The sequence below is a fragment of the Papio anubis genome, chromosome 8 (genome assembly GCF_008728515.1).
Source record: "Papio anubis isolate 15944 chromosome 8, Panubis1.0, whole genome shotgun sequence".
Lineage (NCBI taxonomy): Eukaryota > Metazoa > Chordata > Mammalia > Primates > Cercopithecidae > Papio > Papio anubis.
The window spans coordinates 29,223,409-29,236,915 of NC_044983.1; the positions used below are offsets into that span (position 1 = coordinate 29,223,409).

Sequence of the window (13,507 nt, forward strand, 5' to 3'; positions counted from 1 at the left end):
ACTGCAATCTCTGCTTCCTGGGTTCAAGCGATTCTCCTGCCTCAGCCTCCCGAGTAGCTGGGACAGGGTTTCACCATGTTGGTTGGCCAAGATGGTCTCGATCTCTTGACCTCATGATCTGCCCGCCTTGGCTTCCCAAAGTGCTGGGATTACAGGCGTGAGCCACCGTGCCTGGCCAGGGAAGGAAACTTTTTTGGGTAATGAATATATTTATTATTATTATTATTTTTCAAATTCTCCTAGATCCTGAGGATGTGCTTATTCTTTTGATTGTAGTGAAGGTTTCATGGTTGTATACATACTCAACACTTATCCAGTAGTACATTTGAAATATGCACAGTGGTTTGTCTGTCATTTATGCTACAATAAAATAATTAAAATGTGCATCTTTTATGACCAAGATACTTCATTTAAGGTATGTGTAAAATGTGTTTAATAGAGCCTTGGTTGACACTGTAAAAATCTGTGAACAATGCAATGCCCACTATTAGGGGATTAGTTATATAAATTTTGATGCCTTCACACAATGGAATTATAAAGTACTAAAAAGAATTTTATTCATGTCTACACACAGAAAGATACTCAAGATATTTGAAATGTAAGAAATAGACTGGGCGTGGTGGTTTATGCCTATAATCCCAGCACTTTGGGAGGTCAAGGTGGATGGATTGCTTGAGCCCAGGAGTTCAAGACCAGGCTGGGCAATATGGTGAAACCCTGTTTCTACAAGAGAAAAAAAATATATTAGCTGGGCATGGTGGCACATGCCTGTAGTTCCAGCTACTCAGGAGGCTGAAGTGGGAGGATTGTTTGAGCCCCAGAGGTCAAGGTTGCAGTGATCTGTGATCATGCCACTGCACCTCAGCCAATGTGAAAGAGCCAGACCCTGTCTCAAAATAAATAAATAAAAAATAAATAAATAAATAAATAAATAAATTGCTGCTGGAGATATACAATGGTACAGCCACTGCAGACAACAGTTTGACAGTTATTCCAAAAACTAAACGTAGAGTTACCATATGACCCAGAAATTCCACTTCCCAGTATCATATATAGCCAAGAGAATTGAAAATACGTGTTCATGTAAAAACTTGTACATGAATGCTCATAGCAGCATTATTCATAATAGCCAAAAAGTGGAAACAACCCAAATGTCCATCTGATAAACGGATAAACAAAAAGTGCTCTATCCATATGATGGAATATTATTCATAAAAAGGAATAAGAAGGAATGAAGTACTGGCGTATCCTACAGCTTGGGTTAACCTGAAGGAAGCCAGACATAGAAAGCCACATATTGTATGATTCTGTTGATATGTAATGTCCAGAATGGGGAACCCGTAGAGACAGTAGATTAATGGCTAACAGAGGCTGAGTGAGAGGAAGAATTGGGACTGATTGCTAACAGATACGGCATTTGTTTTTGCAAGGATGAAAATATTCTAGGTGATGTGGTGATGGTTACATAACACAGTAAATATAATAAAACAACCAAATACACCCTTTCGAATAGTGAATTTTATGTTATATGAAGTACATATCAATTTGTTTTTATTACGAATCCTCATTTCAGGAGAGTTTTAAAATATCCCAAAGGGGAATAAATATTAATCCATCCACAGAATTTCTCTTGCTGTTTTAAATATATTCTGATTTGCACATGTAAATAATGCATGCTTATGAAAGAAAGTCTGAACATCTATGGTGACCTTCACAAGTCCAAGTCAATTCCTAAAACAGGCAATGGTAAAAATACTGAATGATGTTGTACCACATACAGCCTGACAAAAATGCTAAAGACTGTGTAAGGAATATCCACATGTTTCTGAGGGTCATTTCCCTGGAAACAGCTTCCTTATGGCCCTTGGAAGGTGGAAAAGCTCCTGTTTCATAAAAATGTGATAAGAGGTCCTCTTTTTCAATAAACTGTTGATAGATCCCATTGGTAAGGTCATCAGTCTCCAGGGGTATATCTTTAACTGGAAAGATCCTGTAATGTTTGTGTGTGACTGTTGGTTTCCGGTACCCAAGGATCCAGGTTTGAATACTGATAGGTTCAGCTTTAGGATAAGCTATCGTTGTATCCATTATCCACTGGAGGCCTTTTGATTTGCTAATTCTTTAGCACATCCTCCTGCTGGACTTCCATTTCCCTCTTGTGCTACAAGTGCATTCAAAATAATTTTTGTTGCCCCAAACCTTGGCAGAGTAACATGTGTATGAAATGGCAAGTTATTTTTCTCTGCAAATGTCCGACTTGTTTCTCGCCTCTTCCTGAGGAAGCCCCTTTCTGGAAACAAAATAATCCATTTTCAATCTCTGCTCCTGTAATTACTTTCTAAGTGCTCCTTGAGAAGCAGCAGCTGTTGGTCACAATAAGATCTTCCCTGTCTTATAAAAAAGTCTCCGTGAACTGGAGAAACAATTCCAAAGTTGATGTACTTAAAAATATGATCCATCAACCACATCATCTGAGCAGCAACCAGTCCTTTGTCCTGGAGGCGCATCATCAGTGTGCACACATCTGCTGTAGCCTGATGATTCACCAACATCACTGCTTCATCTTTTGAAATTGCTTTAACGTCTTCTCCACATTCTATCTTTTTTTTTTCTTTTTTTTTTTTTTTTTTTTTTGGAGACAGAGTCTAGCTCTGTCACCCAGGCTGGAGTGATCACACCCAGTGGTGTGATCTCGGCTCACTGCAACTTCCACCTCCCAGGATCAAGCAATTCTCCTGTCTCAGTCTCCCAAGCAGCTGGGATTACAGGTGCCCACCACCATGCCCAGCTAATTTTTGTGTATATATATGTATTATCTGAGATGGAGTTTCACTATTTTTGCCCAGGCTGGAGTGCAATGGCGTGATCTTGGCTCACTGCAACCTCTGCTCCCCCGGTTCAAGCGATTCTCCTGCCTCAGCCTCCTGAGTAGCCAGGATTACAGGCACCCGCCACCACACCTGGCTAATCAATTTTTTAAAGTATTATTTTTGAAAAGCTGTGAAGAGCAAAAGTTGCAATGTTAAGAAAAGAAATTTGGATATAGTATAATTGGGTATAGTAAACATAATTTTATTTAAAAATTAAGGCCCTGTGTGCTGGCTCATGCCTGTAATCCCAGCACTTTGGGAGGCCAAGGTGGGCAGATCACTTGAGGCCATAAGTTTGAGACAAGCCTGGCCAACATGGCAAAACCCCATCTCCACTAAAAAAAAAAAAAAAAAAAGAAAAATTAGCTGGGAGTGGTGACATATGCCTGTAATCCCAGCTACTCGGGAAGCTGAGGCAGGAGAATCACTTGAACCTGTGGGGTGGAGGTTGCAGTGAGCCAAAGTTGCACCATTGCACTCCAGTCCAGGTGACAGAGCAAGACTCTGTCTCAAAATGTATATATATATTCCAAATTAATTGATATACATACATATATATGCTTAGACATACAAAAAGATTTTTAAAATTATATACACATGTTAATACATGTATATAATTAATTTGGAGGACTATTCACGGAACTGCAGACAATGAATAGTATAGTTTTGCTATTAAATATGCCATATCAAAATCATTTTAAAATCACCTTTTAAGTGAAAATCATTTTATACTTACTATTTGTACAAAAGTAGCTTTTTGTTTATTGAAAGAAATGGTTTTCATTCAATAGATAAGATATATATGTGAGATATTTGTATGTTAAAATAGTTTTTTTTTTTTTTTGGTTCTTTTTGAAACAGAGTCTTGCTCTGTTGCCCAGGTTGGAGTGCAGTGGTGCACTCACAGCTCACAGCAGCCTTGACCTCTGGAGGCTCAAGCAGTCCTCTAACCTCAGCCTCCTGAGTAGCGGGGACCACAGGCATGTGCCATCACTCCCAGCTAGTATATTTATTTAATTTTTTGTAGAGACAGGGTTTTGCTATGTTGCCCAGGTTGGTCTTGAACAGCTGGGCTCAAGGGATCCTCCCACCTCAGCCTCCCAAAACAGTCTCTAAAGTTTTAAAGTATTTTATTTTTTTGCAATAGAAAACTAACAATTGAGCTTAAGAGTATTCACTAATACTTTAATATTACTTTTATGTTTATTACTTATGGACAGCTCAGATTCTAATTAGGGTGATTCTTTTCCCTCAATTTTGAGTATAGGAATACAAATTATCTACCTCTCAAACTGAGCAAAATAAGCATGACCATTTCGTTAATGGCTGAGATTCGCTGTGTGATCTCAAATGCCTCCATGCAACGGCATGGCAGCCCTGGGAATGTGCCTCTCCGACTTCCTGCTTCAGGGAGGGTAAGTAACTAAAGGCACAAACTGTTGTGTACTGACTTCCATTACAGTGTTCAGGCCAGGGCTCTGCTTCCCCTGCACTGTTCCCATTGACTGCTCATGGCAGGATACAAAGGCAGGCCCATTTCTGAAGACAGAGGACTCCTCTAAAAAGCACCTTTGGCTTGAGCATTCCCTGTTAGCCTTGCTGAATCTTCCTTATTGCAATGCTGCAAGCTAAGCTGTTTGTTCTCTCCTTCATAGGGGTGGGATCATAATGGAATCTGACGTCTCACCAGCCTCCTCCAGCCCCCCATTTTCCCTCACCAACATTTGAACCAGTACATCTCTTATGTGTCTAATCCTATCTTGGCTTTGGCTTCTCAGATGTCCTGTGCTAGCGAAAGTAGTACCAAGAATGATCCAAGAAAACAGGTGGTAAGATTGTGATTTGGAATTGACCTACTAACACTCCAGTGGGCAAAGAGGATATTAACTTGGTTGATAGGTGGGGTATGGGTGGTCGGTAGCATAAGGTAGTGAGTCAAAGGTGAAAGTTTCATCGATGGTGACCTGGGAAGATGTCCTGGTGGGGAGGAAAGATGTTGCAGGTGTGATGATTGAAGCATTTGAAACTTATGGAGAGAAAAATGTCCTCAAAGACAGCAGAATTGTTGGCTGTTTACTGCAAAGTTGTATTGCTGCTAGCTAAGGGATAATGAGAGCAGTTAAGCAAGGAGTAAATGGCTAAGTGTGGGAGGCAAGAGGCTTTTTGGCATTTTACAAGAAGGCCCTTACCTCCTGCAGTGCGGGAGAGCAGATGTGATTGAACGGGTGAAAATCAGATAGTTAGAATTGCAGAGATCCCTAGATGTTTGAATATTCAGTTAAGAATAGGTTGCCAGTGGTGGGGGCTGGGGGAGTTTGGGGAACACCTGGGACCCTGGGAAAACTTGGGACCCTGAAAACTGGGATGAGGGTATGTAGGCAGAGGCCCTTGAATATATTGTCTAGGCAGACTGCCGCTTTCTTTCCCAATCCTTTGGGCTTGCAAAAGTGCCCCATCCTTTCTGGTAAGAGCTAGTGCTTCTATTGTGTAAGAAGATGCTGCAGAGGCCTCTCCTTCACAAGGCAACACATGTTCCCTCAGTAGGTGTCCTCATCTCTCCTGCCTGATAACTAAGGTTCAGTCCCAGCATAACGCGGGTGGGTACATGCTGGGGACGATTAAGTAAAAAGGAGACTATACACCAGATGAGTCGCAAGAATGAGCCAGTGGGAACCAGAGGAGGGCACTTTGGCCTGTACTTTGAGAGTGCTTGATCAAAGGACTTGGAATGGAAGTTTCTCAGAAACTGAGATCTAACACGTTGGCCAGGACCCCAGGGAATAGGACAAACTCACTGCGAGGGTGGTTCTTAGAAGTCTGGGAAGAGTGATGACCAATGCACAGTGAAGTGGAAAATTCCGAGTTGCCTTTAGCAGGAAGGACTTCTGCAACAGGTCCAGGCTGCAGTGCAAGCAACACTGCTTATTGGTCCATAGGATCAGAGGAAGGGATAAAGAGGCTGAGGGAAGTGGGGGCTTGAGAATGTACCCTAGGAACATTCAGGCTCCTGCCACTTCAGTGACATTTTTTAGGAGGTTTATTAGGGCATGCCAGGACCTCTTCTCAAAAGTGAAAAAAAAAAAAAAAAAAAAAAAAGAAGCAGGCACCACTTATATCCCTACTCCATACAGGAAGCTGAGCATCCGGCAAACTTCTTTGGGTTCAGGAGATGACACATTCCACAGATAAGAACACTGCTCTGCTACATATACTGCCAGCTTTGAGCAGGTCTCAGAGCAGGAAAGGGCACTGCGGCAGGTGAACTGGCCCTAACTCTTAGTCTGCATGACTGGGCAGATCCAAGCCTTTGGAATGTCACTGTAGGGAAAAGAAGCAGTGGGAAAAGACAGAGTTTGTATCAAGCCCCAGGGAGAGAATCACCTTGCAGCCCCTGGGATTCTGGAGGAAGATCATGCAAACCACTGCAGAGAATTATACACCTTTTGAGAAGTCGCTATTGCATGCCTGTAATCCCCGCACGTTGGGAAGTCGAGGTAGGAGTTTGACCAGCCTGGGTGATACAGAGAGACCCTGTCTCTATTAAAAAAAAAAAATTAGCTAGGCATGCTGGTGTGTGCCTGTAGTCCCAGCTACTTGGGAGGCTGAGGTGGGAGGATTCCTCAAGCCCAGGAGGTTGAGGCTGCCGTGAGCTATGATCACATAGGCAGTCCAAACTGCCTTATTCCTTTCAGCTTCAATAGATACATCAGTGCCCTCTCCCATCTCACATGTATGGCCATGTGGAAGTTCCCATAGGACAACTGAAGGAGAAGGGAAAAGCCTGAACTTGGTTGATAGATGAGGTGGGTCTGTATGTAGATGCAAACTGAAAACTGGTGAGGTGGCTTTGAAAGACAGTGGAGAGGGAGAATCTTCCCAATGAGCAGAGGTGCAAGCAGTGCACCTGGTCATCTACTTTGCAAGGAGGAAGTGGCCTGGGTAAGCATATTTATAGTTCCTGGGCAGTGATCAATGGCCTGGCTATCTGGCCAGGAGCCTGGAAGGAAAAGGACTGGAAGATTGGGTCTAAGAGGCCTGGGGTAGAGGCTTGTGGGTGCACATATGGGAGCAGGCACACACTATGAAAACTTTTCTTTTTTTTTTGAGATAGAGTCTTACTCTGTAACCCAGACTGCTGTGCAGTGGTGCAATCTTGATTCACTGCAACCTCCACCTCCCAGATTCAAGTGATTCTCCTGCTTCAGCCTCCCGAGTAGCTGGGATTACAGACGTGCACCACCACGCCTGGATAATTTTTTGTTGTGGTATTTTTAGTAGAGATGGGGTTTTACTATGTTGCCCAGGCTGGTCTCCAACTCCCAGCCTCAAGTGATCCGCCCACCTCGGCCTCCCAAAGTGCTAGGATTACAGATGTAAGCCACCACACCTGGCCCAGACTGTGAAGAGTTTTGTATCACATGTTAATGTCCACCAGAAGCCATCCATCATGGGAGAGGTATTGAACAACCAAGTTGACAAAGTGACTCAGACAGTTGACCTGACTCAGACTGCCATTGTCCACCTTGGAATTGGCAGGATGGGCACATCAACAGAGTGGCCATGGCAGCAGAGACAGAGGCATCCAACTAAGGGACCACTTCCCAGCAGAGGAGGTGGATGGTGTAGGTAGGACATGAAAACCACACCATCCAAAAACTAGCATCACAGAATGGAGAAAGAGCCTGTGAGTCAGTTATGCTCCCTGTAGAAGGAAATCTGAGAGATGCATTTTCATGGCCACCACAGACTCCTATTGGCACTGAACAGCTCTACGTCTCCACCTAAATGGCCCACAGGTCCAGCTGCAGTGCTCTGAAATCTATCATCACGTTTGCTCCCAGCCAATAACTGAGTGTGACAGGGATACTAAGCAGGTTGAATGCACAAGATGCTGGCCTCTTCTGAAGAGTGACTTTGGCTCAAGGACTCCCCTAGGCCTGGCTGAAACTTGCTTATAATTGCACTGCAGTCTAAGAAATAACTTCCTTCCTACCTCCTTCCCCTTTCCTCCTCTCTTCTCCTTTACAGGGGGCGGACTTGCATCTGAGTCTGATGTCTCCTCCACTGGCTCCTTCTCCATTTTCCCTCACTAGCATTTCCTCTAATAAATCTCTTGCACATCTAATTCCATCTTGGCATCTGCTTCTTGGAGGACCCAGACTAACACAGATGGCATGTATACGTGCTGATGGGTGTCTAAGGCAGAAAGGCAACTATGTCAATCTTGCATGCTAAGTGTAGTCAACTGGGAGCAGCTGCCAGGAGAGTGCTGAGTTGAAAAAGACTCTAGAGCTGTATCTGGCCATTTGAAATAAATACTATGGCCTACCTTTTTTTTTTTTTTTTGAGACAGGGTCATGCTCTGTCACCCAGGCTGGAGTGCAGTAGCATGATCACAGCCCACTGAAGCCTCGACCTCCTGGGCTCAAGCGATCCTCCAGCCTCAGCCTCCTGAGTAGCTGGGACTACAGGTACATGCCACCAAGCCCGGCTAATTTTTAAATTTTTTCTAGAGATGGAGTTTCACCATGTTGCCTAGGCTGGTCTTGAACTCCTGGGCTCAAGCAATCTGCCCGCCTCGGCCTCCTAAAATGCTGGGATTACAGGTGTGAGCTGCTCCCAGCTGCTATGGTTTATTGACGAGGTCTACCATTGAGGGTTAAGGGAGGAACATCTTGATCTTTCACCAGTCACCTCTGCTGAATTTGGATGTTCCCTAAATCTCTGTCAAGAAGGGTCATGGTCAGAGAGCTATTGTATGTAAAACTTTTGTTAATGATGAATGATATTTATAATGAGAGTGAATGATTAATGATACTTAGTGATTAATAATAATGATTATTTAAAAAAAGGCCAGGCACAGTGGCTTATGCCTATAATCCTAGCACTTTGGGAGGCCAAGGCAGGAGGACTGGTTGAGGTCAGGAGTTTGAGGCTGCAGGGAGCTATGATCACGCCACTGCACTCCAACCTGGGAGGTACAGTGAGGCTCTATTTCTCAAAAACAAACAAACAAAATAATAACAATGATTATACAATAGTGTAATGATATGATTATGTAATATGATTAAAGATAATGCTTAATGATGAATGATATTTATAAAACAGTAGTCTATCATTGAAAATCCTAAGGTGATACTAAATGCAAGATAATATGTGGCTTAATCATATAAGCAATAATTTTCACACTGAATGATGGTGGGTCACATGCAATCTAGAAAAAAAAAGATTTAAAGCATAAGGATTGGTTAGTGGTTTCCATCTCTGACTTGGGGTGACTGTGCTCTGAGCCAATACGCTGATGGGGTTATTCCTGTTTTCTTGGCAGGTCTGTATCATGAAGCCCATCATAACATGATGCCATTCATGAATATTAGTCATTTTCCTTTATCTGATTTTATACTTGCCAATCAATGTTCTGACATTCAGCAGGTTTTAGAAGTAGATTTTCCAGCTGGATGCAGTGGTTCATACCTGTAATCCCAGCACTTTGCAAGGATTGCTCAAGCCTAGGACTTTAAGACCAGGCTGGGCAATATAGGGAGATGCTGTCTCTACAAAAAGTAAAAAATTAGCCAGGCATAGCGTCATGTGCCTGTGGTCCCAGCTATTTGGGAGGTTGAGGTAGGAGGATTGCTTGAGTCTGGGAGGTTGAAGCTGCAGTGAGCTGTGATCCTGCCATTGCACTGCAGCCTGAGGGACGAAGTCAGACCCTGTCTAAAAAAAAAAAAAAACAAGCAGATTTTCCTACTGGAAAGAGAATGTGCTGACCAGTTGACATAGGTATTCTAGTCTGTCTAGCATTTGATTTCTTTCCTTTAAAAAAAAGTCTTTTATAAATTATAAAACAATACAAACTTATCATGAAATAACATTCAAAAAGTATAAAAGCAAACTTCAAAGTTCACTTCTTTTTTTTTTTTTTTGAAACGGAGTCTTGCTCTGTCGCCCAGGCTGGAGTGCAGTGGCCGGATCTTGGCTCACTGCAAGCTCCGCCTCCCGGGTTTATGCCATTCTCCTGCCTCAGCCTCCCGAGTAGCTGGGACTACAGACGCCCGCCACCTCGCCCGGCTATTTTTTTGTATTTTTTACTAGAGACGGGGTTTCACCGGGTTAGCCAGGATGGTCTTGATCCCCTGACCTCGTGATCCGCCCGTCTCGGCCGCCCAGCACTTTGGGAGGCCGAGACGGGCGGATCTTATGCACATCTTCTTTCCAATCCACTCCCTGGGTGTACCACTTTATTTTTTGTTGTAAGTTAATTGGTTTCTCCATTGAATATCTGATATTCAAGATGTTTTCTTTATGACCTTGTTTAAAAGGAATCTCTTGTGAATTCACTCAGAATGAACTAACAAAACTGAGTTTCATTTTTTTCTTTTTCTTTTTTACTTCTTCCTTCATCAAAGTCTTCTTAGCTACAAAAAACCCCTGAACTTCCAAATACACAAAACTGAGGGCCAGCCTTTTCATTCAGTCCTTTTGATCTTCACGTGCCAGTGTTCTGTTAAGTCTTTTATGATGGGAAACTTGCTTCACGAAAAGTGTAAGACGAGAACAATTTGGCAGAATATGTGTAGCGCTGAGTTCACTGCATTTCATGATTTATTCAGTCCTATGAACTACCACTCCCTTATTTTGTGTGTATTGTATTACTTTTTAGTTATTTTCCAAGAGTCTTTTCACCTCCCTTGAATCCCTGCCAAGGATAAAGGATAAAGTAGGAGTTAAGAAAAATAACTTTAGTCCTGGTGTAAGTTAGTATGCACCTAGTTCAACAGTTTTTTAAAAAGATCTCATGAAGACAAATCTGAAATGATGTAGACTGCAGATTGGCTTTTTTTTTTTTTTTTATTATTGGCCATTTTTAAACTCAAAGCAATTTCTGATGAGAAAAATTACTTCCCTAATACAAGTACTGTTATGCTTTTAGTGTACATAGAATTTATTATAAAAGAGTTTCCTTACTGGAAAGAGAACATTTAGGTCTGTTTTTGAAAATGCTTTCCCGTAAGGATTTAGGGAAAACACCTTGAGCATAAGATCTCTAAGGGAAAATTACTGTTTTAGGAACAGAAAAGACAACTTACCAAAATAATGCTAATAAAGCTATAAAAATAGATGTAATTATGTAATTTAAAAATGGTTTCACTTAGAGAGGGACTACATTATTTTTATAGAGGAACTAAACTTACAAAGTATATTCATGTTATTTAAGGCTAAGATTTTTTAAAAATTTTGCTACTACCAATGAAAGCTGAGAAGCATTTTTCAGGATAATCTTTTTGATGGGACAAACGATGAAAATTAATACAGAAATCTGGTTGACTGCGGGTGTAAAATTAGAGATATTTTCATGTAGATTAAACAGATTTTTCTTCCAAAAGAAAATGTGGAATTAATTTGTAGCACATTTATTATTTACCAGTTTTCATAAAATGGAATACAGTTAAGGTAGTTACAAAAATATATTGTAGAAATATCTTTGGTGAGAGGCTGTAATTTAGTAAATATTGCATTTATTTCAGATAGTCACAGAAGTAAGCTTAAGTTCACATTGGCACTATTCTCTAAACTTCATTTTCTGATGTTAGAAGTTAGACACAATTTAATAGCTAGTTGAGGCAAAAATTACTGGGCTTGAAACTCTTTATATAATAAAGAACCATAGTAGTATGGGAATATCATTTCAGTCATCATACCTGCTAGATTATTAGACCAATAGGTTTGATCATCTTCTATTTAAGGTCAATGATTGTTGCTCAAGGAGCTTTAATACATTTGTTTCCATTTTTTCTTTTCAAATTTTAACATTACCCATGAGTTAGGCAAAGTACCAAGGTTGGAATGCAAATTTACGTAGTGCCTTTATATTGAGTTTATCTCTGGCTTGGGAGAAACAGCCCTCTGCCCTCATGAAGATATTGGCAGGTTCACGTGGCCTTCTGTTGTGATTTAAGAGAGATGCAGAAGCTAAAAATCCAATAAAACCATTGCCATGAGTTTATCTATTATGACATTCTGGCATATGATGTCAGTTTGTCCTGGAAAATTCAAAATTAATTTTTTGTCACTATTTTCATACATGGGGAGTGAACTTTTAATATCAGCATATAGAAATGGCCTTTTCAATGTCATTTGAGTTGCAATAAAGGTTTTGAAGGCATACTTGCTTTCATGCAAATGTTATCTCCTGGCTCAACCAGGTGCTAAAACCTTATTAATAAATTACAAAATAGATAAAGGCACTGTAATAGACTGGATTGGCACATTTTTTATCTTCTCAGCTTACTCATTTCCAGTTCTGATAGGTCTAGTTTCTGTAGATCCTACCTAAACATGATTTTGGAAGCCAGACAAACTGCATTTAAATTTATAAAGATACCACGAATTGGGGGGCACAAATGATATAATGAAATAAACACAAAATCAACTTTTGGGGTCCAACAGAGCTGAGATGCTTTCTGTAAAATAATTAAGAATCCAAACTAATCACACATATAAACAAGTTTATTAGATTGTCAGTGATACTTTGAGACAAATTCAAGTTATTTTATTTTACTTCATATAAACAGAGGAAGGGAGGAAAGTTTTAAACTTCAAGCTTTGTTCAGCATGTGTGCAGTTAGCATCCACAAAAGCACCATTGGGTATGGGAGAATTAGCACCACAGAATTTTAGGACCTAACTGTTAACATGCATCACTGAAAAACTTGGAACATAAAAACTGAAGTAGTACGTGGTATGGTCTATTATAAACAATACAAGGCAATTTATGATTTGTTTTCATACAGTACAATACAATCACAATAAATGAGAATCTTTTAAGAACAATACGGGACAAAAACCACCTTGTACCCTGTTAACACTAAAGCAGTTACAGATTTAAAAAAATGTTTCTGGTAAGAGGCAGTGGGTTGAAATTATCCCTCCCCCTCAATTTTTAAATTCAGAGTTATATAGTTACATGATCTCTTAAGAAAGTATTTTCAAATCTATACGTCTCTCTACCTCAAGGCTGACAAATGGTGGTTTGAAAACAGAAAGGCTTGATGAATGAAAAAAAAAAACAAAACCCAAAAACTGGATAGAGTCGAAAAGTACTTCAATGTGGTGGAAATTATTCCACATAAGATCAGTTTGGAAATGATGCCAGTGGTGTTGATATTTGTCTTCCCTTCCGTGGAGGAATGTCAAGTACTGAGGGCTTGCATTCATGATGAACTTCAGTTCATTTCTTTCACCGAATGCCTTTATTCTGAGGTGTAACGTAAGAGATTTATTCCTTATTCCTCAACTGTTTTTGTAGTATCATGGGGCTGTTCCTTATGCTTGATTTGACAACAGTGAAAAAGGTTGATATTCTCTCTGGATTTGGGGTAATTTGTGAGCTAAAGAAAAAATATTAATTTGAATTTAGCAAACATGAAGTTTTCAAGGGAGTTCCACTATTTTCACAGTACAAACCCATAATTAAACTCGTTGAAAACCTTTCTGTTAGAAAGCATGTAACAAACCCTCAATTTTTAGTTGTGTCTAGGCCAATTTTGGCACATTTGAAGCTACTGCGTAAGAAATGTGTAATAAGGATTGATAGATACAGGTATATTCAGATCTCAATGCATTGATGCCAAGGA

At 40.7% G+C, this 13,507-nt stretch overlaps 1 protein-coding gene and 1 pseudogene across 2 annotated transcripts in view; both read right to left on the reverse strand.

The window, feature by feature from the left end:
• Window positions 1-884: 884 nt before the first annotated feature.
• LOC101014307 lies at window positions 885-8,611 on the reverse strand (annotated as a pseudogene).
• Window positions 8,612-12,362: 3,751 nt separating this feature from the next.
• PURG (purine rich element binding protein G) overlaps window positions 12,363-13,507 on the reverse strand; it is a 38,360-nt gene continuing 37,215 nt past the window's right edge. For both annotated transcript variants that reach the window (XM_009212838.3, XM_009212837.3), the window contains exon 3: window positions 12,363-13,261. In XM_009212838.3, coding sequence (XP_009211102.1) covers window positions 13,157-13,261 — 105 coding nt within the window. In that variant the 3' untranslated portion in view covers window positions 12,363-13,156. The remainder of the gene's footprint in view (window positions 13,262-13,507) is intronic.